General features: G+C 37.2%; 1 protein-coding gene across 1 annotated transcript in view; it reads right to left on the minus strand.

Annotated features, from left to right (window-relative positions):
• The window catches only part of LOC129283328 (synaptotagmin-12-like), an 80548-nt gene that overhangs the window by 5220 nt on the left and 48810 nt on the right, over positions 1–26518 (minus strand). Inside the window, exons 2-5 of the mRNA XM_064114040.1 lie at positions 10412–10695; positions 5154–5360; positions 1189–1366; positions 313–433 (exon numbers count right to left, since the gene is read on the minus strand). Coding sequence (XP_063970110.1) covers positions 313–433; positions 1189–1366; positions 5154–5360; positions 10412–10695 — 790 coding nt within the window. The remainder of the gene's footprint in view (positions 1–312; positions 434–1188; positions 1367–5153; positions 5361–10411; positions 10696–26518) is intronic.

Below are 26518 nucleotides of genomic sequence, written 5' to 3' on the forward strand. Positions count from 1 at the left end.
CCATTATTATTCTTATTACTGTTATTACATTATCATTATCGCCATTATTATTACTATTATTATTATTCATATTATTGTTATTATTATTATTGCATTATTATTATTACCATTATTATTATTACTATCATTCATACTTTTATTATTATTATTATTATTGATATTATTATTGCATTATTATTATTACCATTATTATTATTACTATTATTATTCATATTATTATTATCATTATTATTATTATAATCATTATTATTATTACTATTATTCAGCCTTAGGCAGCATTGAAGAGATGCAACAATTTATCAAATAAATTACCTCCTGACTTTTTGTTATCACTCCATTTAAGGCCCCTAGCTTTTACTATGACAACAGTGAGTCTCTCAGCCGTTGGAAGATAGCTCAAAGAAAACAAGATATCACCTAGATTCTCTGGTTTCTGCATGTAAAAAAGGAGAGAAAATACAGGAATAATGGTTAAGGATTAGGCCTATGGCCACAGGAATACGTGAGGGACAGGGCAAGGAAGTAAAAACTATTTCTAAATGAGATTAAGCATGTCAAACAAAAGAAGTTAAATTTGATAGATATTCAAAGACCTTTGACAAATATTGTGATATTACAAGGGTCAATACAAAACCCTTTCAGGGGGGGGGGGGGGGCTACATCCCCACCCAACCCTACCAGTAGGCCTATACTAGTGCATGTCATGTCGTTCGAGAGAAAATCTAGTATTTTATTATAAGTCACCAAATTAATCTTTGAAACAAGTCAGTCATGATACACACTTCTACTTTTTCAGGGTATCAGACTTGTTAACTTTTCCTCTTTATATGTGTTGTTTCTTCCTCAAACATGAGAGGGGAGCATGCCATTTTGGCCAACGGATCTAACATTTATCCAGAAGGTGGGGTGGGGGGGGGGGAGCCTGAATGAAACGCCAGTATCATACAGGAAAGTTTCACCCACCCCCGTCCTAATAAGTCTCGCAACTCTCAATGTCCCTTTTAGATTTTATATCAACATATTAACTCAAGTCCTTGCTTAATACTTGTTATATTAAGTCAAGTCTAATAAGGACAACTGTGAAATATTCAGCGTTAGATACTAATGAGGTTGATTCATAAATATTATTTTACAAGACTTTGAATTTAAATTCATAAGCTGTCCTTAATAAAATTAGAGTTAACTTACCTCGTTACAATCATGAAGATTTAGCCACGTATTGAAAGGACCGTGCTGAAATTCGATGTCCCCAAGCAGTAGCTCTGCTTCCCCTATCTCCTCGTGGCGAGTGTGCCTGTCATAGTTCATTACTGTCAGGCGTAATGTACGGCGTGATAGATCCTCCCATCGGACTCGCATTGAAAACCTTCAATATTAACAAATAAAAAAAATTGTACCATACCACCCGCATAGAAAACTTTCAATATTAACAAAAGACAGAACACATTACGACTAAAATAGGAATATTGTAATAAGATCTAGATCCTAATTAAATGATTGGTTGAAAGCTGACACGTGACCAAGGTCTAAGGAATATTTTCCCCACGCAACATGTAATAATTACTTTGCCTATGACCGGTGGTAATCGGTATATGGTAGATATAGTGTTCATGGTTTTGAGACGAAAGTGATTTATCGTTTGAAACTCATTTACTAAGAAAGTTTTCAATTTAATGCTTGCATTTATCACGGACTAATAAACTCATTTTGTATCTTGCATTTTAAAATAGTAACAATTAGCGTCATCATTTCATAAAACAAATAATGCACATCAATTTGTTTGGGCATATTACCTATACGAGTACATTATCATGTGCAAATACCCTCGGCTGTTGTCTCGGACGTGTTGGCACTGTTCCAATTATCGTAAAATGTGTGTTTAATTGTTATTAATACCTACCCTTCCCCCTTTCCTCGTTCATATGAATTCATTTATGCCATTCCGAAATCAAGATTATGAAAAAAAATATCAAACCCATGAATAAAAACATGAACGTTTTGTAAATTAAGAATGGTATACATTAGGCATACAGTATACCCTTTGTCTTCGAAGGACCATAACTCGGTGACCCTCTGTGACGCAAGCCAGGTGTCAAATTAAAGTTAATGGCCCGTATTCTGAAGTCAGGTTTAACTTTGACCATGGTCTAACTCTGTGCTAAAATTATGGGAAGCCAAAAGTGTCAATTTTTATCAAGTTGTATTTTTCTTATGTTTACTGTGCTCTTTCCTGATTCATTGATGGTGAAGACAATCATCTATTCATACTTCCTAGACAATTCGAAATGATTTGAGAGCCAAATGAGCTGAGATATTATACCTCTATCGTTAGTGATTGATGTAACAATTGGCTATCCATACTTAAACCACAACTTTAAACCTGAGTTTAAGTTAAACCCGAGTTTAGAATACGGGCCAATGAGTTACTTATTTATGTAGAATAGAAATATAATGTATTCTCAAAATAGCTGACCTTTGAATTTCGGTTACCCCCCCCCCCTTTTTTTTTGGAAAAAAAAACCTTGTGTGTATATCCGGGGATCCCTAAGAAGCAAGGGTTGTAAATTTGAGGCGTAAAGTCGAATTTTGAACTTTTTAGCTCAATATGGTCAACATTAAATGGCCTATGGTCAGCCCATGTCCAATAGCCAATGATTTCAAGTAACATTTGACAACAAGCAATAACAGGAAAAATGACCCAAAAAGTCAAACGAATCATCATTACACCCGTGTTATGCCTATTCGATAATATTTATCGAAAACTACTAGCCTATTACTTAGTATTATTAAGACAATTTACAGACTAGAGTATAAGCACATTCTTTAAGTTAACCGTCGCAACCCCCCTTACCCGGACTTTTTGCATTTACTACCTTGAAACTCTACAACGCACCAATTCCTTTGAAAATGCAAGTTAAATCTCAATGGAAATTTGAGACGCTTTTGTCGAAAGTTGGTGGTCCGGGACAGCATCGGAATCTCTTCACTCTGGACAACAACATAATTTGCAATTGTTCGTCCGGTGCAAAACTTCGGATGATCTGCTGTTCCAGTCCTACAACTTTCGACAAAAGCCTCTCAGCTCTCCATTGAGATTTTAATTGCATTTTCAAAGGAATCGATGCGTCGTAGAGTTTCCCCGCAGTATATGCGAAAAAAAAGCTACCCTTTTCTTTCAATAGTTGAGAAAGTGGAGAAAATAAAAATGTCTTTCTCTCGTACGGTTGCAGATCCCGGAGATTGGAGAGTTAGCTTTTCCCCAGAGCAGTTTGTTTGGCTGCATCAATGTTTGGGAAGCTTTTAGTCAAACAGTGCATTGCCGTAATGTTCGCTCTCAAATGAACGTAGTTTGGGTCCATGCACTTGCGTCAGTGTGTGTTTTGAGGGTGCTGGGTATTGGGCCGGTATGGGTGTGCCCACTGGGTGTTTGTGGGAGAGGGCGTATTTTGAAGATGCTTGTGTGTGTGTTTTAGTGTGTGTGTGTGTGTTTAAGAGTGATTGTGCGAGTGTGTGTTTTCAGGGTAGTTCAAGTTGTTGAGAATGTGTTTATTCTGGGGTGGGCTGAGTGTGTGTATTAAGGAGACAGAGAGATTTTATTAGAAAAGGCATATAGAAAATGGGCAAGAGAGACCTCCCAAAAATAACAATTAAATATAAAATGAACGAATAAATGAAAAGATAGATGAATCAATAAATGAATGGATGAATCATAACAAATGGATTGAGTAATAAATATATAAAGAAATAAATTACAAATGAATATAGATAGACAAAGAAAGAGGCGTGGCCTTTCTCGTTAGACGAAGAGAGGAACGAGAGAAGAGGAATAGAAGACTAATTAGGTGACCACATTTTTAAGAGAAGAATGATGAAAATAAAGAGGATTGTGCAAGCCTTTCCTCGAAAAAGGTTTAAAAAAAGTGATAATAACGAATTCAAGATGGCGGACGAAAGCAGCACAAAGCAAACGATGAGTGGAGAAGATTTATGAGACTTTGTGCTTGCTGTACGCTCCCATCGGTCAATATTGGGAGAAGTGAAATTCAATCAATCGCCTCCGCCACTTCTCTCAAGAATAGATGAAATTGCAAACTTGTTTGATGAAAAATGACAGTGCATGAAGAGAGATGGAAGACTATTGGACGTGGTTCTGATGTAACTCGGTATACTAGTTTACCGTTACAATAAGACGAAAGCGTAATATTATATTATGCTACCGTATATAGGACCATGACCATACAAACTTTGATGCAAAACAATAATGACGATTTGTCATAATCTACTTAAGAAAACTACTAACTCAATCCAAAACTATCTGAGGGTAAGATTTTTTTGTAATTGTAACAATGAGGATAGTATGCTCTTTTCTGTACAGTAGACCTAAGCGCTACACAAAACCTAGCCTGGAAATAAAACAGTGCCTTATATGAATTAAAATGTCCCCCCCCCCCCTTTTGGAAAATCCTGGATCCGCCCCTGAATGTGACCCATACTGTATTCAGAGAGTGGAACACAGCTTGGAATCATGTTTACTATTAAATGTGTGTATTTTGACAAGTGTGAATCATATTTCATATATTCCACTATGTGTACACATTTTAACAATAATTCACAAATGCGATATGTGGAACACTTAAACTATTAAATGCGATATGTGGAACACTGTTAAACTTAAACGTTGAATGTGAACAGGCTTAATGACTTCACATAGTCCACTATATGGACACACTGGTCCGTATTCTGAAGCTGCGTTTAATTTAAAGTATTGTCTAAAGTTGTGGTTTAACTATGAATAGCCAATTGTGACAAATCTCTAACAGTATTGAGGTTCAATCTTTAGCTCATTTGACTATCAAATCATTCTTAACTGTCTTGGAAGGATAAATAAGATAATTGTCTTCACCACCAAATAATTAGGAAAGAGCCAGGGGAAAGAGCACAGTAAACATATGAAACATACCATGTGAACGAATGTTGACATGTTTGGCTTCCCATAATTTTAGCACAGTTAGAACACGGTCCGAGTTAAACCAGAGTTCAGATTACGGGCCACTGTGTGTTAACACACTGCTCGATACTCGATTCCTTCCAGTGCTTTACTTCGGGGTGTTCACTCGTTGAAATAATATGATTGTATTTTTAAAAGATCTTACCTTTCATTATAAACTGGGCTGAAGCTTCTCCTGTAAATCTTTGTTTGACCTTTGACATCGTTATCAGGGTCAAGGTAAAGTGTGACGTAGGTGTCAGAAAGAGCTGCTCCTTCCGGTAGAGGTCGGAGGTCGCGGGCCTGTACCACTGTTACAATCAGACGCGATGGTTCGCTTGAATACTCAATTATGACCTCGATTTGACCGGCTCTGTTATGATATAAAGAAAACGTAACATAAAATGTGAACGAAATAAGATAAACAGACCGAATATTTCGGTAATGCAATTTTATTGGGCAACATAGACCTACTACTTGATTATCATAAACAGGAAACATTTTCGGAATTTTAACAAAAAAATATTTTGATATTTACAGAAAAATGCATTACTTCATCATTGTAGATCGGCCGGTATCTATATACATATTGGTGTGGGAGGGTGTGTGTATGTGTGTAAAAAAGGTTGGTTAATAATTGGATTGCATTGGAAATGCAAGCTAGCCAGCAATTTGTTTATCATTCTAATCTGATATATTCAGTTTGACATGCAGATGCCACATTCTCCCAATTTTTCACCTTCCAAGCCCCCCCCCCCCTTCCTCAGTTCGTTTATCTACTTTATCATCTTCATCACCAGTGTCCAAAATGCACTGTGATTTAAAAGATTAAATATTTGTCATGTGTACTGGAGTATGAACATACGTTCCCGCGCGTCCCTGGGTGTTTTCGAGGGTGGGTGTGCGTCTAAAATCTTCTTGAGCGCGTGGGTGTCAGTGTATGTGTATAACGTGCGCGTTGATGTGTGTGCGTGTATTTGTGTGTCCTCTTGTTCATTGTTGGATATTTCGTTATTAGCAAATACCCCACTTACACCGCATTAGGCTTGCAATGACACATGACTTCGACTTCTACTACAAATTTTCATTTTTTGATTTATTTTTAATAAAACGCGTGCATTCCACGTCGCCGTCTGTTCCAACCTCGTTATCTCTCCTGACGTTTTTCTATAATATTTCTTTTTCTCATTTAATGTCTCGGCTATGCAATATTGTATTCTCATGATAATAAAATTGGCTCGTCCTCTTTCATTCTCTGTTCAATGAAACCTTACTGAGAGGATCTAAATTGATTTTAGCATCATGCGTAATGAAACGTGAAGAATACCGAAGAACGTGGACTGTGTCTCCTTCACTTCACGTGACCCGCAGGTTCATATAGCTAACACGTGACACGTATAGCCGATTAATCCAGGGTGTAATGAAGCGCCCTAAGAAGTGTACTTGATTTCCCTTAAAACGAGTTAATTAATCTGTAATTTTGATTAGAAATACCGTGAGTCGAATGCAGACACATTATATTATTCTAGACAACTGTTTCCCCCTTTTATGCTCACTTTTTACGTCTGTAAAGCTTTAAATGCGTAGGTTATGACGTGGAGAATGAAGGGTACGAGATAAAGATAGTATATTCGGAGTGAGAACAGTCCAAGTTGGAAACAGCAATGGCATCGATATTTTCAAGCAAAGAGGGAAAAAGCGGAGAAAGGAAGGAAGGAACGGGAAAAAAGAGCTATTAAAAAATGTATGGGTCTTGCAACTTCTTTAACAACACTTTTTAATAATAAAAAAACATGATGTCATCTTATATACGTCTAACCTCCCCCCCCCCCCCCGCCCCATCTTGGCCGCGCCGCCCTTGAAGAAAATCATAATAGATTTGTCCAATTTTTTAATTTCATTAATCCATTATATCCACCTACAATATCTCTATGAATCATTTACCATTATGTTTACATCTTTTTACAACCCTCATCCTATAGATTAATTATATGCAAAGTGCTTGTTCGTACAATCAAATTTTACAAAGGGAATGCTGCACTTAATGTAGATATCACTTAATATACTCGAGCTACAACTCCGCCCAAGCAGGATTTAAACCGGACAAATGCATAGGGAATATTCCTGTAGATTTACATGGAATCAGAGACTATCCAGGGATATTTTCGACAGCCCAGGGCCCCGTCTTACAAAGTATATGGAAATTCATCAATGTCATTCTTTAGGAAATTTGCGCAATGGTTTTTGAAAACAAAGAGAAGCAAACTTAATTGATACGAAAACAGTGAACAAAATACATGAATATAGCATATCTAAAAAATATTTTGAACAAACACGCGTAATAGATGTTGGCGTTGCTGGCTTTCCATAGTTGTGGGTGATCGGATCAATCGCAACTCTTTGTAAGACGGGGCCCTGGATATCTTGTTTTTGAGATGGGATGCCTTGTATAAGTATGAAGGCAATTACGAAGGTGAGCATGGTGGAATAAGATCGAATCTACGCAGGTGATATTGCGTTTCAAGAAGGCCGCTGCGTGCATGATGACGTCATCATTTCTTTGAAGTGCCCTGTATGTATTGCGAGTACCGATCGAAATGTATTTTCGCTAAGCAAGGGGGTCGAAATTGAACAGCCCAAGTTTCGGTCGGCACGTCTGTAGTCTCTTTATGCTATTTTCATATCGTGTAGTTTTGTACAACTAAGAATAGTGTCGAGCAGAACACTATGCATCAAAAAAAGAGTAGATAATAATAACAATATAGCGCTTAATAAAAAAATTCTAAGCGATGCATACTATTACCCCGGCTTTAGCACGGCTACCCTGATCGTAAGCTCGAGCAATCAAGAAATTCCTTCCTACTGGATACCCATTTCCTGCACCTGGGTGGAGAGTGGCAAATTTAAATAAACGCATTGCCATAGGACGTGACTGCTGCGGTGGGATTTGAACTCCGGACCTTGTGGTTCGGACATTGTGACAATCATGTCCTGGTTGAATCATGGCCCCTTCTGAATTGGGGCCTATAAGGTGATTTTTATCCCTCTCAGTTCGCTAAACCAGATAATCAGAGAGAGAGAGAGAGAGAGAGAGAGGGGGGGGGGGGTTATTGCTTGCCGATAGGCACTTTTACATTAAGCACAGATTTACCCCCACCCCACATCTATCCCCAAAACTCACCCGGTGTTGGCTGATAAGAAAATGGGCATACGTTGGCCCCAATAACGCATGTAGGCCCTAAATTTATCTCTCAGTTATCAGACACACACACGCCCACTCACGTACTGACATACACACACACTCACTCGCGCGCACACACCCATACATCCCCACAATCACTATTCCAATTATTACGCAAACACGCGCGCACACACACACACAAATATTTTGTCCAATAATTCCATAAATATTTCTCCATCAATATAAATCTGTTTTCAACTTAATCCAAAATCTAAGTTAGATGTGAACTTACTTTGAAAAAAAATCCTGACTTTTTTATGAAGACGAACTACATTTTAAAGCTACAAAAATGATCTAATTTTGAATGATCGAGTGCAAACATCATTGAACTCTTCAAATCGTCCCTCAAAACTCACTTATTTCAGCAGATGTGTAGTAGGCCTAGTTAGCTTAATGAGCCTGCGCCTATGAATGTTTCTAGCAGAAATATTTGCGTAATATAAATGATGTGCATCATCATCATCATTACCAACATCGTCATCATCATCATCATCAAACTGTTAAAATGATTCTTCCAATTTGTATTTACACATATAGGCCTACACGAGAAATACATAGACCTGATGGCGATCGAAAAGGTGGGACAGCAAATAACGATACAAATTGCAAGTCCACAAAATAGGAAGATGTTTCTTTGTATGATCCTTCTAAAAGCACACTTCGCGATGAAACATGATTATAAAGATCAACACTGTTAGCCAATCATCATACAGTACGTAGCATGGATTCAATGGGGGGTGGGGGGGGGGCAGGGCTCCAATGTTTTCAACATTATAAAAGAGCTAAATCATTTCCCAATAGTTAACCATTACTTTTTCCATTATAGCTTCTTAATCGAACATTTAACCGTTTCGTCACGTAGTGCCTTTCCTTCAAATTTCGCTAAGGAGAAAATAAATAGAAATGTCATGGATATTGGGGAGTGCGCATGGCTTTTAGCATCGATCGGTATATGAAACCATACCCATTTGGGATCATAAAGTACTTTCATTCATCATATCTTGTTTGCAATGCTCTCTATGGTAGCTGTATACCATCGCTTCCAATTTACTACCCTTTCTCTACCATATATCTGTCCCCTGCTTCCTCCCCCCTTTCCGCTGCCTTCTCTATCTCTTTCCCTGTCTCCCCCTTTCCCCCTCTCATTTTTTCTTTCACCCTACCCTGTCCGTCTCTCCCCCTCTGTCTGTTTTTTCTCTCCTGTTTCTCTCGCTCGACATCTTTCGTTTTTTTACCTATATAGATCTTTATTGCCCTCTTCGCTCTTTTTCGTCTCATTTTCCTTTCATCACTCTCTCTCCGTTTGCCCGTCTGTCTGTCCGTTTCTCTCGCCCTCCCTATCTCACTTTTCTATTGGAATGACTGCCTTGGTGTCTTATACTACGTTGTTTTCCTTTTGCTCTTTTCATGGCTCTGTTAATATGTCATTAATATTCTCTTACCTACATGATTTTCTCTCGAAATTCGCACATGCATATTTATTTTATTCATAGTTCCCCATTCTGTAATTACGCCCACCTATTACTAATTAAGGACATGATAAATATATACAGTTATCGTGTTCCTAACCGTTGCCTTGTTAAATTTTCTCTAGTCTAATTGAGTCTAATTGAGCTTGAATGAGGTTTGATTTTATTCATTTGGAAATATCTAATTTATGTCGAGTTTGAATGTCAAAGTCGGTCTAAAGCTTCTGTAAATGTTTTTTTTGGGTGTAAACTGTGGTATTAAAGTAGCGTTCTTGTTGTCCAATCTTACGAAAGTGCGGAAAGCGTTGTTTCTTCTTTCAATAACTCATTCTTTGTAAAAATATATTGCTCTTACGTTTTAGAATAGGCATCCGAATGGGTACTGTTTTTTCGAAATAAATGTAATTGGATACTTATTTTTTTTTATCAAATTAAGTCATTGCATATCATGAGGATATACAAAGATTGCACTTTAATTGAAAAATACACGAACATATATATATACAGAGAGAGAGAGAGTTTAGATCAAGACATAAACATTTGTCAAACTTACCAATATTTGATATCGGCTTCAAAGACGGACACTCTAAAAGCGAAAAATAAATAATCGTTTTCCCCCCAACATGCCCAAGGTAATTCCCATTGATGTGTTCAGAACCAAACAAAGTCAAGCAAAATGAAAGAGTATGCATACGTTTTGAATCTTAAACTTACGTGCTACATATATTTTCTTGTACAGACGATTCTGACGTCACACTCGTCAGGGATTCACTGCTGTAACACCGGACCAGCTTGCGCATGATCGCGTCCTCGTCTGCCAGGTCACGCGCGTCGGCGTGCGCGTTGTTATGGTTGAGTACATCCGGGGCAACGCTAGGTGGCGGCATACGAGATTCCTGAGCTGCGGCCGATATAGCTTGCTCTGCTTTGACGAAGAGGTTTTCATATTGGATGAATTGGCCAGTCTCATTCACCGGTATCTCAGTGTTTTGGGTGACCTGTAAGATAAAGAAAACGTGAATTAATCGTACGAGAGCAAGGTGATTAGTTATCGTTGTAAATATGTGATGTTAGAATGAAAGAAACAATAGCTTGAAGCAGAATCGGTGGGGCGCCCCTCTTCACATTTGTCTCATCCCAAACCCTAGCCTTGAGGCACAGACACTGATTAAAACTTTGATCAATAAATGGGTCTTTACACAAGACTAGCTCATATAAAACTGTTGGAGGGCACATTCATTGTGAGCTACGGATTCAGACCACTTATCTCGCTTGAAGGATTTGCAAATCAGACTATACAAAATCAATACTAGGCACATTTGGTGGTTTTTTTTTAAGATTGAATAGAGTAAAAACAATTATTACACCTCAAGAAAATAAGGGAAAAATTTGAACACTAGGGATTATTTTGCACCCTTACACTGACCTTTCCCAGTGCAAACTAGTCCATGATATAAAGGAAAATTATGTACCTTTATATCCGTTGGGATGCAAGATGGGGGTAAATTGCCTATTCGTCTATTGACAACTCGTCACCTATCACACAGTATACCTTCATTTATAATGCCATTCCGTCCATCAACATTTCGACTAAGAACCATTTGGTCCAATCATCACTTCGTCTGATCGCCAGTTCGTTTATGACCATTTCGTCTCATAGCCAGTTAGTCTAATAGGCCTATCCGTTTTATGTTCATTCCTTTCGCCAAATCAACACTTAGTCCAAGTAGACCAAACGGTATGTGGACTAATTGGCTATTGGACCAACTGATTATTAAACGAAATGGTGAGTGGGCGGGCGAAATGGCAATCAGACCAGGCGGATAGTAGACGAGTTGATAATTGGACGAATTGGCATTAGACCAGTTGAAATAAACCCAAGATTGCACCCCGAAACAAGGATGCGACAAGTGTTGTATTTAGGCATGTTAGGAGGCAAAACTGAACTTCTTAGTGTGTATAATGCTGGGCTCATCTTCCCTGTTTGGTATGCATGGAAAACATCAAAAGAATCAATGGAAATTCGGCTCAATATAGGCCTATTTAATTCATTGTCTTCTTCTCAATTTATCACAAAAACATTTCAAATACTTTATGTTTAAGATCAATATATCCAAGGTAAACGATTTGGCAATAACTTAATAAAATGAAGAAAAAAAACCCATTGCACACCTAATTTCCAAGAATGCATGTAGCATTTTCGTTTATTTAAATGTAGTATAAAATACCATTGTACATTACATGCCTTGTTCACGGGCATATGTAAAGATTATATCGTAATCAGTCATTTTTCTTGAACATGTTCCCCTTATGTGCAAACATTCTTCTAAACGAATTTATGTTATTATTCTCAGAGTATCGACGTTGAAATAATTAAACCTTGTCACCAGTGTAACACCATGGTAACGCATGGCGGGGACAATAAAAGAAAACATTATTATTATACGACTTTTTCGAGATGAAAATGTTATCAGTCGTAAATTTATCTTTAATGTACTAAATTTAAGTGCATGTTTAAGACACGTTTGGGGATACGAATTCTCTTGCGATTAAATGTACAAGAAGAAATGACAATTTGTTTTATTCCGCATAATTTACGAGAATCCAATTCCTTCCAATAAAACATCGATATTGTGACGTTTCTTTATATTCTGCTGAATTCATAATAACTACCCCCTCCATTACAATTGCAGGCATGTACCAGTCTTATTTGAAATATATATATATATATATATTTCATACTGATTGTACGAATGAATTTTAAATTGCGAACACGGGATGAATTTTGATGAAATAGCAAATATTGCAGAAAATTCCGAGGCAGAATTTCCAAAAGAAAAGCAAAACGGATCACGGATATTTGAAATGCCGACAATATTCGCTCAATGTGAATTCTTTAAGACTAGAGTCCAGAGTATAACATCTAAACGTATGATAATATTAACTTTAATATAAATTGAAAAACTTTAAATTGCACTGGGGAAAATTTAGTATTTGATTTCTCCTCCCACATAGATTGGTTTTTTTTTGCTAGAATACGAATGTACTATACAGATGTGTACGGAGAAGGCGTAAGCTTGTCAGGGGATAATCCTGCAACTCTTGAATTAAACAGCAATTAACACACAAAAGCAACAAAAAGGAAAGACCAAAAGAGGCAAAACAATGAAAGAAAAAGAAAAGAAAGATCTGGAGAGGCAAACAACTGAAATAAACCCGCCCCTACACGATAATCCTTAAATGCAAAATGAAAAGTCAAAGATCGATGCGTTACGAAACCCTTCATTAGTCTGTTGTGATATTAAACCATGCATCCTGTTATTAAGGTTGTCAGTTAGCCGTCAGTTTATAGTTAGAGGCACGTTGGGGGCTTAATAATAATATATCATGGAGAACAATTTTTTACCTTTGGGCATTGTCGCAAGAAATATTAGTTTTCATAAGAGGCGCAGGAGGGTGTATACATCGCAGAATAAACTTCAAATCTTTGATCAAAAAGCTCCTCTTCTAAGTTCAAAGGAGCTAATCTGGTCCCTAATCCCACTCCTCTCACAGTTAGATGAGGGACTAGTCCTGATTGAATAAGATTTCAATCTTTCAAGAATGAAATTTTAACTTTTGAGTGAATGTGTGCATCTTGTTTACACTTCCACTCAAAAAAGGTAAAAATTCCCTCTTGAAAGATTGAATCAGGACTGCAAATCAGCATTAATCCCGACAGACGGAGGACTTGTAAGGCGGGTCGGCTGGTTTTCAACAAAGGGGCGGTCCATGGGCAATGGTCCAGAGGATTATCCTTTGTTTATGGGGGACATCTATTGTTGCGTGTCCCCCCCCCCCCAAAAAAAAGAGATAAAATATGATCTTTTGCGCTGACGCCATGGGGTGGTCTATAATCTGGAGGTAGCGGGATACCTCTCGAACGTTTGGAAAACGACGGCTAACTTTAAATATGACGGGCGAGCCCATGATATGATATTATTTTGAGAAAGCAATGATTGCATGAAGGTCGCAGACATCGTGAATGTTATTGAAATGAAAGCCGATGGCAAAACGAATTACAAAAATGGGGGAAGAAATAATAACATAGCGGAAAGGACGATCTAAGCTCGTGCCCCCGCAAGATATGAGAAGGGGCAATTGATTTTTTTCAACGGAAATCAAAATATGATGAACAGAAAATTGCCCAAAGATAATAATGAGTGTAAGCTTTGTTCAGAATATCACCATGATCATGATCATGATTCGTAAGGCGGAAAAACAACTTGTCCGATTTCGTATTTTCTTGATTTCACTATCATGGCAATGCTGGAGAATAAAGCAAATGCCTGATGAAATGAATAATCCAGGCAATATTGTAAATAGACCTACATGTATATTAGAAAAAAAGAATAAATAAGCGAAAAATCAATTAAATAGATAAATGAACAAGTGTGAAAATAGAAAAAACAAAATGAATGAAAGAATAAATAAACAATTACATACATACATGTATAAATGACAAAATTGATAAATAGGGATAATTTGTAAATAAATAACTTATGAATGAACATATTTATTATCGTACTTACTTGGGCGTAAATGCAAATGGAGTACAAATTTACACCAATTACAACTACCCCTTTTCTCTAGTAACGTAGGATTTGATAAATATACGTAAAAGTAAGTTTGGCTGTGACTGCCTTCTGAATGTATAGACATAATGGAAGAGAAGGTAGTCCAAATTAATGAATATAATGATAATGGTAGATAGATGGATAGATAGATAGATAGAGAGCGAGAGAGAGAGAGAGGGGGGGGGGAGAGCTTGAAGAAAAAAAGATAGATGATTGTGTACAAAAGCCACCGAGAGAAATCAAACATTTGCAAAGAGTTATTTTTCATTTCAGTCACGATAAAGGGAAGATAATATTTCAGGCACGTCCACTCTGCTCCCTTTTAAGCATTTTCTAAAAAGATGAAGGATGAAAGGTTTGGGCGGAATTGAGGTGTTAGAAAGGGGGAGGGGAGAGTTAGAGAGAGAGAGACCGGCTGCAGGAAATGATAGACGAAGAGAGAGAGAGTAATAAGTGGTGTATTAAAAGATATATATTTATTGTGAAGATTTCACAGTTTGAAAGTTCTTAAGATCAATAAGATGCAACTGTTTAAAATGTATACAGGCGACGTTGAAATAATGGTTAGCATACTTAAAATATTCACTGTAAACAATGAAGTGCCAATTTAGCATTTACAGTGCTTGTACAGTAACTGCACTACGATTGCTGATTTTCTCGCATACATTCGTAATTCCGAAGCTTCGTTATTCCGAAGGTTCGGTTATTCCGAAGGTTCGTATTTCCGAAGGTTCGTAACTCCGAAGGTTCGTAATTCCGATGGTTCGTTAATCCGAAAACGAAATAAGGTTCGTAATTCCGAAGGTTCGTTAGTCCGAAAACGAAACGAGGTTCGTAATTCCGAAGGTTCGTTAATCCGAAAACGAAATGAGGTTCGTAATTCCGAAGGTTCGTTAGTCCGAAAAAGAAATGATTAACGAACCTTATTTCGTTTTCGGATTAACGAACCTTCGGAACATCAAACCTTATTTCGTTTTCGGATTATCGAACCTTCGGAAAAACGAACCTTCGGAACAACGCCACAAATGTTCGGATTAACGAACCCTTTTGCTTTTTCGGATTAACGAACATCGAGGTATAGGCAATTTACGTGTTTCGGAATTACGAACCTTCGGAATTACGAAGTGTAACCGATTTTCTAGTTCAAATTTAAACTAGAAATCAGCACTCGTAGTGCAGTCACTGTTCAAGCACTGTAAATGCTAAATTAGCACTTCAATTTTTACAGTGTTGCTTTGAAAAAAAGCGGTAAATTCAAACCAGTTTATCTTGGGTCATGGTGTAACTCGGTGCTAAAATTATAAGAAGCTGAAAATGTCGAGATTCGGTTTACATCGTATGTGTTTTCATGGCGAATGCTGTTTTCCCATGCCTTAATGAAGAAAGTTAGTCTTACTAGTTAATATTCACAGAGAGTTACGAATGTAAAATGAGCCTATATAAACCGAGCCGCAATTAATGTTGCAGATTTGTATACATCTGACTTTCAACAGTTAAACATTTATCAACACGATGAGCATGCAATTTGATGAATTTAATTTGAGGAAAGGAATTAGTAAGTGACCTTGTAATGGCATTGATCAACATAAGAAGAATCCACTCATATTTCGATCGATCTTACTACGATACCATGGAATGTAATCGATATTCGTGTCGTCTGCAGGACGAGGACAATATAGGTCACGATGTCAGGTGACAGGGTAACCTACTCGCGCGCTGGCGGGAAAGCTTTTATATTTACATGGTTTATGTCCATTTGTGGGATTACGATATATGTGTTTTCATAAAGGATATGATAGACGTATATTTTTGCACATGAGCACACGCCATTGCCATTTGAACGGTCGTATGTGGAAAGTGTTTGCTGTTTGAATATAATTCGCTTTTATTCCCAACGCATTGTGAGGCTGTATGAGAGAATGAGGGAGTGTGGGTGATGTATGTGAGTGTGTGGGAGGGGGTGAAAGTGTGTTTGCATGCAGTGCGGATTATGAGAGGAAATGAGTGTGTGTGGTTGAGTGAATGAATTCAGGAGATGAGGTGGGATTTTAACAGTGTGTGCATGTGTGGGGGGTTGTTTGGGGGTGTGTGTGTGTGTGTGTGCGTTGGTGTAAATAGTTTATATACGTGTGTACGTTTAGTGAATAGAGTGTGTTTAATGTATGAGTGTGTGACTTGGGATGAGGAGTGAGGGTGGGTGTGAGGGTGAGTGTGTGTGTGTGTGTGAATGTAACTGAAAGAGGGCGTATATTTAGAACTAGCATGACTAGGGCCAGGTTAAGGGTTAGATGAAAAAATCGATGAAGTTGATAATACACACATCATTCCATTCTTTCACATTAAGTAGCAATCAATGGTTACCGAAAATTAAAATGATATATATCTTTATTATATTTGCTTAAGTACATTTACTCTCTTGTCGTTAATCAAATTAACTCCTCTTGCTTTCTTCAGACATCAACCTTTCCCTTTCCATACAAAGATGGTGATAAATGCCACCTGCCTTGAATGTTACCGCGATGCATTATGGGGGCACGTTGAGGTGTCATTTTTTTACGAGATGTCGGATATTTTGCGAGGCTAATCCTAATGAATAATTCAAGATAGTATTGTGGTTGACTTGTGGTATCAATGCATGGGAGGCTGGTGCAAGGGACATCCATCTATACTATCTCCATTTCTTTTCTTAATTTTTATTTTTATTTCAATGAAAGCTTAAGGATAAACGAATGCAGTTGCCGTAAACGCTTATTTCATTAGAAAGCCCGTTAAACAAAAGTTTTTTTTTAAGGAAGTTGATTGTCAGTATCGATACACTGAACTTTGAAATGTAAGCTGAACAATGGCCACACTGAAAAACGCCCACACAGACAAGCACGGGTGGGAGAGTTTAATATAATTGGTTGTAAAAACCCCGACATATATTCTGATTGGAAGGCCGGAAATGCTAATTTTCCGCAATGTTATCATTCCTTTGAGATTAAAAAAAGCTAATCTGGTTCCTCATCACAGTCCTCAAGGAGTGCGGTGATTTCAATCCTTTTGGAATGGGATTTGCATCTTTTGGGAGTGGATTTTATCTCTTTTTGGAGTAAAATTGTCCAAAGAGATACCCAATTCATTCTGGAAGGAGAGATATAATGTACTCTACAGTGCGTATCAAAAAAAGTTTACACTTAGAAAAAATCCTGTAAAATGATACATTTGTAAAATCCTAAAGATTTTTCCACATTTTCACATTGGTACAGATTCATTTAAGCAAATGACGATATAACTGTCGAAAAATATTTCCGCTTGAGTGAGCACCACTTACTTTTGAAAAGTTAGTGAAAAATGATTTGCGCAGAACTTTGAAATAGTTATGCGAATAAAATTAGACCTTAATCATGAAGAACACGTGTAATTTAGCTAGTAAAATTGATTTGGAGATATCTTTTACCTTTTTAAACTTGTTTCCTTGCCCAAAACACTTCGAAGAGTGCATTGCGCCCCACCCCACTCCCCCAAACACCGAGGCCATCGTGACGATATTTGCTTTACACTGAGCTGTGATTACATGAAATGGGTTAGGCTTAATTTTCAATTTGTTAATCATTGTCAAGCTTGGGAAAAGTGTGGAGAAACAAGTATTGAATGAAAAATAAAATGTAAACCCACTTTAAATGATAAAAACTTAGTGGGAAAATGTTGGAGATATCTGATATAAACTTTTGTTCAGATTCAGTTATGTCCTCAGATCCAGCTGGCACAAAAAGGGTAAAGGTTGTGCTTACTAAGTGTTGAAATTTAAATTTGGGTGGAAAAATTGTTACAAAATGCTTGAATGTATCTGTTCTATTTCAGTTGACTAAAAGTGCAAGAAAAATGTATGAGAAATGTTTCGCAGGGTAAGGTTGATTTCGCCCTTTCCCCTTGACACAGCGTGAAAATTAGCATTTCTGCGCAAACAGATTTCTACGAGCTTTACAAAAATGGACAGTGCTCACTCAAGTGTAACATTCTGTCAAAACTTTTACTTTCATTGGATAGATGAGACCCAAACCCAAGAAGATATGTGAAAACATTACCCACATGTTGTATATTTTTTAATTCCCAGGGCTTTTTCAAAGTGTAAACTTTTTTTTGATACGCACTGTATAAGGATGTTCAGGTCACTCCAAAGGGATTGGTTCGTCTGCTGTGCAAACCCTTCACTGGAGTAAAGGGTCTGAATGTGCAGCTTACTGTAGGCCCTCTCGCTCATGATTGTGCCTGCAGACTTATAGTGATTGGTCATCGGTATCACTCCAAGAGGAGTGTGATTAGGATTAGATTATAGCCCTTTTACATCTACTCTGGAGACACATGGGATAATTATAAACACGTCGTGAACTAGCTTGGAAGTTTGAATCTTTTCTTTTTTTACGTGACTATTAATGTCAAACTTTCAGAAAAGATTCTTATTAATTTCAATAATATTACTCATTAAAGCTTTAACATTAATTTTATCTCAGCATCCCTCGAGATAAATGTTGAAGCAGTGTGTCGTCTTAAAAATCATTAATCCTAGTAATAAACAAAACGTAAAATATACGAAGATGACATTTTGAAAGTCGTTTAGATACACTTGTTCGATATACTCCCCGGTATTCTACATGTAAATCGGCTTAAGTATCTGGGTCAGATATCTTATAATCCTCGCCTAGGAGAGTAGACCCTCAAGTTTATACCCCTGGCTTATATCAGCCATGATTTCAGATGAGAAATCCCACAACAAGACATATCGATGGATTCTGCTCTTGTTGGAGAATTAAAAAAGAGCATAATGCTAAAAATGTTCTCCTTCAACGAGTTAATGTGTAATGATTTGGAAATAAGAGAAATATTGTATAACCATGCATGGACCTGTGGGCGTGTCATAAAAACGGCTTGTCGGACGTTTTATCGGAGAAGTCCAATTTCATCTGACAGTTACCATGATAACAGTGCTTTTCAGCCAATAAGAATCAAGGAAATTTGTCAGGTCGTGGATGTGCCAAGGCCGAGTGGTCTAAAAGTATCCAAAAAAGGCATTCTCAATGAAAACTAAAAGGTATAAGTATTATTATAAATTTAATTGTGTAATGTCACTGCGTCTTTTTCAATACACCTTTTTATTCGTTCCGCTCCCTTTCCTTTCACTTTAAACTCTTTATTTCGATCTCCTGAAAAATCAAAGGGGGCAATTGTCCATGTCCTCATCATGTTGTGCCAACCCCCCTTACGAGTAATCAAGCTAATTTCATGCATTATTAATTTCCTATGCTATGCATGGAAAACCTCTAAGAAGAGAGGATACAAAATAATGTGTCCATGCCATTTATTACTGTGATCAATTCATCCAGATTAAGGATCTTGATATTACAGACTGGGAATGGTTTCAAGTTTCAAGAGAGATGGGGGGGGGGGGGCAAAGAAAAAAAATGATTTGAAAAACACTGTTTTTAGTTTCGGAAAAAATCATTTTACATTTTCCTTCGCCTAATGAATATCCCTTCATGTAATAATCTGCACCCTCTTGGTTGTTATGCATTCGTTGACGAATCTCATTAAATCGCGGATTGAAATATAATCTAAAATCGTAATGAAATTGATATTTTGTTCCCCGCAATATCTGGAAAGTGGACCAGGCATTATTAGGTTTCCATCATTAATTAGATTCGATACTATGCGAAGATAATGAATGAAGGCAAGGTTTCAATCCTATTACAAGAGTGAATGAGATTTCCTTTTGAACATCTATATTCGTGACCTCTAAAATCCAAATTAACATGATTAATGTTTGGAGATGAAAAACAACTTGAAGGAAGGTCAATTTCGAATGATGGTTGTATTTTTAACAAACACTAATCAGGACAAACCTAACTCTTGAAATTAATTAGCTTCATTTCCGTTCTATTTCAATATTGGAAAGGGCTTTTAAGTACAAAAGGTTTTTGATCGTTTTAAATGTGATAGGCAGAACGGATTTAAGAAGAAAGAAAATGTACCATCGACCTTCATGACAAAGAGCAACCACGAATCTTTGTCGAAAATTTGTAAATCAAAACAACAGTTCGTTCTGAATTCTGGACAAGCGACATTCGCAATTTTTCGTCAGGTCCGAAACTTAGGACGAAACTCCTGTTCATGATCACCTATAGTGTTTGTCCAGATTGAAAAGGGGTTTCGGATGTCTGTTCCGAATCATGAGATCTCCAAAGCAATAGTTTGCAAGAAATGGCAGATCTGCGACATAGACGGACTTCGAGCAAGTTTTGAATTCCTCATGGCTTGTAAGCGAGCCTGCCCTGTCCTTGGTTTTAAAGAGCAAACGAACTAGCAGTCCTAATAGCCTCACCTCAAGTCCTCAATTATTCATATCTGCCAGATTCGTTACCCATAATGCATCGTTCTGTCACGGTCTTGTGATTCAGGCTGAGAACACACCGATTTACTACTCCATTCGTTCAGACCGGGATAATTATGTTACCAAGTAGCAAAAACAGGTATCATTCATCTTAAAAACATTCTAGTTCCTTTAAACAAGTAGAACTATGGGTGATTTTCCTTTGTATTACTATGATATTTATCTCAAAGCGTATATTTTAAGACTAGCTATTTATAACATACACAGTCAATGAGAGGAAACACATAGTGTTGATTAGCTAGCTGCCTTTTTAGCATTCTATGAGGTTACAACCACATAAAAAGTGTGAAATAAAGCGACTTTAAAGCCCATGCTCAAGATTTATAGCATAATATTCCGCTACGGGTAATTAGATTCCAGTAAATTAGCTTCAGGGAATTGAATTTCATCCGGTCCGGCTTTACTCTGTCATGATAGAAATTGCCTTGGAATTATTCAAACATCATAATGAAAAATCGGTCCCGGCTAATCTTGGTGAAAATAAGCTCGCTATATTTGATTCCATGATTAATTTGATATTTTGGAACCGAAAGCTTATTAGCTAGTGAATATAGATTCCGAATTCTTGAACGTGGAATGTAACGTGAGGCCTGTGTCTTAAGAAGGGAGGGTTAATGGTCCTTGCATGGAGTCGAGGCTTCTATAATGATGCATGGAGTCTAGGGGGGGGGGGGGTGCGGGATGGGTGCTGAGGGGCTGCTGGAGGGATGTGATCCTGGTACTGGAGTTTGTTGTTGCAATGCATTCATAGAAACGTCTCTAGTTGAATATCTATGGGTTTTGGATTGTTGTGAAAATGGAGAAAATAAATGGCGGCGTAGGAGGTTGGTTCCGTGAAATATATTCCAGCGACAATTACTCCTCCTGAAAATGCGCCACTTATTAAGCCGAGTTTAAACAATAAAATCAGAGTGTAAATTTGTACACTAAGAAAAAGAACAGTTGAAATTACTATATCCTGAAATTAGGAAATAATTTCCTTTGTTGATGTTAGTTCACCTGAAGGTTTGACCTTTTGCACCCAAAACCCCATCCCATCTCAAAAATTCTGAAAAATATTTCCGCCACATCCAAACCTCCCCGGCCGGTTTTCTATCCCCTCTTCCATCAATCTATATATTGGGCTATTACGATGTAACATGATATCGCGCGCTATATCACTCAAATGGAGTGAAATAGTTCACTCTTTGAAAATCCATAGCCATGAACCCATCATTTTGTGCGAGCGTCGATCTGGCCCGAGGTCGAAAAGTCGAATTCTGCGTTGAAAAATAAAATAATTAGTACATCTGACTAGAATTTCGATATATTAATGCATTGCACTTTAATTCCAGGGCTTTCATCAGAGAACATAAAAATAGCTGGATGAAAAACTACAGTAAGGTTACATATATATATATATATATAAATCATAAGCATTTCTATTACTAGATCACCATTTTACCTTGTTTGAAAGGAACAATATCATCATCACAAATTATTTCTAATAGAAAATGTTGTATCAAAAATCGAACGAAAAGAAATACATCCTAACATGGACACGTAGGAGCACAGTCAGATGTCAAAGTTTAATATCAATAATACAACAAAATTGATAGACATTTATATTGTAATATTTCATTGTAAAGAAAGTCACCAAAATATAAATTCTCGATCTGATCTTATACTTTCAGTTTTGAATGCGTCTAAGGAACAGATATGGTATGACGAGTTTTCCCTCCGGGACCAGAAATGAATCCTACACTGCAAGAACTCCGGTGTTGATTTAACACCAGCCCGGAATCTATATATGTCCACACCAGTGAAGTGTTAAACAACACCAGTTTCGTTTTGGTCTAACACCAGATAACACCAATTAGTATTAAAACAGCATCGGTTTGATTCCAAACTGGTGTTGTTTAAATATTTCTCTGGTGTGGACATATATAGATTCCGGGCTGGTGTTACATCAACACCGGAGTTTTTGCAGTGTGCTGTTTCGATTCACCTACCCTCGACAAAGACTTCGGTGCCAAGAAGGGCATTTGACAATAGATTATCTACGTTCCAGAATTAGCTGTTGCGATAGCTCCCTACTGACCCATTTTTATCGAAAATGAATCAATAGATTCATAGGCCTAAATAATGAATTGCCTTTGAAGTTTGATAAAGTATGTTGAGTAGATGATCCATTTATGCGACAAGCCATCTGCACAGAACTGTTCTGGAATTGTCCATCGCAGGATTTGCAAAGTAGCCATTTGGCCTGGGGCGTGATAGCAAACCCATCGCGTCTGTTTTCAAGTTCATAACGAGTTCAAATAACCCCGCCGATAGGTTTCATTTATGCCCATGAATATCAGAGTTTGGTCACTTAGAATTAAAAACATATAATTTTTTCTTCCCTCTACCAGTAATTCTTTGCTCGTAAATATACAATTAAATGCAATGTCCTTTTCAACGATATTCTTGAACCTTTGCCAAATGAGACTTCTAATAAGACCTATTCTACCAGAGTTCACCTATAGGTTGCTGAAAGTAATGCAAGAAAATTTTTATTTGATTTGTCTAGTGATTTTTCCTTCATACATTCAAACACGTAATCCTTAGTAAAAAAAAAAAAGGATGACAAAGTGGTGCAATGGGGTAATCCTTTCGCTTATGACAAGGTAGCGTGTTCGAATCCATGTGTAAGAAAGAACTTAATGTGTTTTCTCAATTTGTTCAATATTGAGGCACGACTTTGAAAAAAAAGTCAAAGTTCAAACTTTTTAGCCTGATTTTAGTCCACAAAACGGGTTCATCTTGTTGTGTGGATAAACAAGGAATGGAAAAGTCACCCCCCCCCCCCGGACAGCAGTCAGACCAACTACTCAACCTTGCTATTTCCCCTGATCATGCTGATGGGTGCTTTACATTGACTTTGAAAAGTCAGACAAACTACTTAGAATAACAGAGAACATTCGACTAAAACGAACTGTTAAGAAGAACATATGGTATAAACAAGGGCTACATCAGTACCATGTTGGAGGGCCTTGCTGAAGTATCTTGCTAAAAGCGTTTATCTTTAGGTAGTCAGGTAAGTCAACAGTATGTGAATTTGAATACACAAACATCGAATTCCGCATATCGAAAAGGATGATGTTCGGAAAATATTCAATATTCAGGGTTCAATACGAACAATGTTGTCCTTTATAACAATTCTATTAAAAACCTTGATAAAATCGTTTTTTTAGAATCTGTGAAGTGTCGATTCTGAAAGACAGGATAGAGAAGCGGAGAACCCTGGTGAGGTTAACTTTGTTGCTTCTCAAATATTAATTTCAATGAATTTATGTTTCCATGTAAAGGGCATGTTCTGTCCGAATAAAGTTGTCAAATTAAAATATAGGCCATCTCAAACTAATTACTAAGAAATATATATATCTTTTTTAAAGTTGGATTGATCATCAACGTCTTTTCAGATTCTTTGAGATACTTTTTGTCTCCCCTTTAACATCGGCAAACTACTAAGAATAACAATGAGCACTCGGCAAAACAGGCCAGGAAGAAGTGCATAAAAGCCAAGAAGCAATCGGTACCCTCGCTGAAGTACCCCGCTAAAAGCCTTTGTCTCATAAGTGTGTTCTCGAATAACGTCGACCCCTCTACAACTCAAGGTCGAGGTTATGAGGGCGTATTCTCACTAGGGGAGATGTGTATTGAAATATGACTGCCGTTTGAAGAAGAGTGTCAGTTTTAGCACTGGCAATAAGGGTTACAATCTGACAATTAACAATAAGAATTCAGAAACTTGTGACTCACAGCGAATAAAAAACAATGGCATCTCAGAAATATGCAATGCAAATAATTGGGTGTTCGAACTGACACCAGTTGGTGTCCCGTAAAAATTACACCCTGGATCACAACACCGAAGAAAATATCAATAACGACACATGACACATGACAACATAGGGTGTCAAATCAAGGAGATTGAAGCTCCTTAGTCAAATTAACTTCATCCCGGTATCTATATCGGCAAACACCAAGGAGGTGTTGAAACAGCACCAGTTAAGAATCCAACCGATACTGGTCTAACACTGATTAGCGTTCTTTACATGTAAATGCCGTTCTGGTGTTAGCCTAAATCCGAAGTGGTGCTGTTTCATCACCTCTCTGGTGTTTTACGATATAGACACCAAGCTGGTGTTAAATTAACACTGTATTTTTGCAGTGTATGTACGCCAATCAACACCAAAATTTTGGCTACGTGTGAGCCGAGAGTTAAGTCAGAGCTGAAAACTTCCATGACACGGATTCCCGGGGAGCGTTTCACGAAACTTTGTCAGGTTTTATACACTTCAAAAAATGAAGTGCTAATTTAGCACTTACTGTCCTGGTGTAGTGACTGTACTTGAGTGCTGATTTAGTCATTCAAATTTGAAATAGAAAATCAGCACTCAAAAGTGCAGTCACTGTACAAGGACATTAAGTGCTAAATTAGCACTTCATTTTTTAGAGTGTAAACTACTGCAAATCCCTTGCATCTGATTGGCTGATGGCAAATTAGTCAGTTAAAAAATCTCTGAGACACTTTATCGTGAAACGCTCCCCCTATGTTAAGTTTCGAAAATCTCTACATTCATATCTACTTGAGATAATAGACCAATGTCCCGTTTCATAAAGACTTGTTATAATAATGAATGCATAATTTAATAGAAAATTACTTTCAGCCGATCGGATTGGCGGATTTCAGTAGATTTTAACTGTTATTGCAAATTTGTTATTATAACAAGATTTATGAAACGGACCCCAACACTTTAATTGAAATACTTCCAAATCAGAGGCGTCAATCAGGCAAAGCTCCCCACTACAACAATATATATACAGTGCGTCCCACAAAAAACGAAACCGAGATTTACCGATGATTGATCATAACTTAATCACAAATACAATAGACAAATGACCTACCATTGTAAAGTTTAGAATCTCCTCTTTCATCTGAAATTACTTAGATTATTTCTCATTTACACATGAGTGAGCAAAAACAATTTGAAGAGGGGATACCAAAAAGTCATTTGGCGGGCTGTATCTGGGTTTCAAAAAGAAAACCACATTTTTAAAACGTTCAATATCTGCTCTTTAATTTGATACCTCAATAACAGAAAATGGTCAAGAAATAAAGTTCTGGTTATTTGAAATAAGGCTTGAATTTCAATAATTTCATAAAATGAAGAGGTTCTACAGGCTAGCGTTCAAACTCACTAGACACTCGGTTTTGTTGACGATCAGCCATGCATTAAGTCTTTTGTTAACCATGCGATAGCTTATGTGGGGGACCGGTGAAAACACGTTTATTTAATGAAGTTATGGATATACAAGCATTGTTTCGAGGGAACATAACTTTTTGCTTCTTGACCATTTTTTGTGATTAAGGTATCAAATAAAAGAGCAGATATTGAACTTTTTAGGCATGTGATTTTCTTTTTGAAATTCAGATATCCCCCACCAATTGAGTTTTTTGGTATCTTTTCTTCAAATTGTTTTTGCTCACTCATGCGTGAATGAGGAATAATCAAAGTAATATCAGATGAAAGAGGAGATTATAAGCTTTACATTGGTAGGTCATCTGTCTATTGTATTTGTGATTAAGTTATGATAAATCATCGCTTAATCTCGGTTTCGTTTTTTCTGGGAAGCACTGTATATATAAACTGTACGAAAATGCATGCATAGCCAGTCCCCCCCCCTCCCCCTTCTTCAATACATTTACACGGCCCCTGTGTTATGGTAGAAAAACTAATAAAAGAAGAAAAAATC

This window comes from Lytechinus pictus, chromosome 19 (assembly GCF_037042905.1).
Source record: "Lytechinus pictus isolate F3 Inbred chromosome 19, Lp3.0, whole genome shotgun sequence".
In the NCBI taxonomy this organism is placed as follows: domain Eukaryota; kingdom Metazoa; phylum Echinodermata; class Echinoidea; order Temnopleuroida; family Toxopneustidae; genus Lytechinus; species Lytechinus pictus.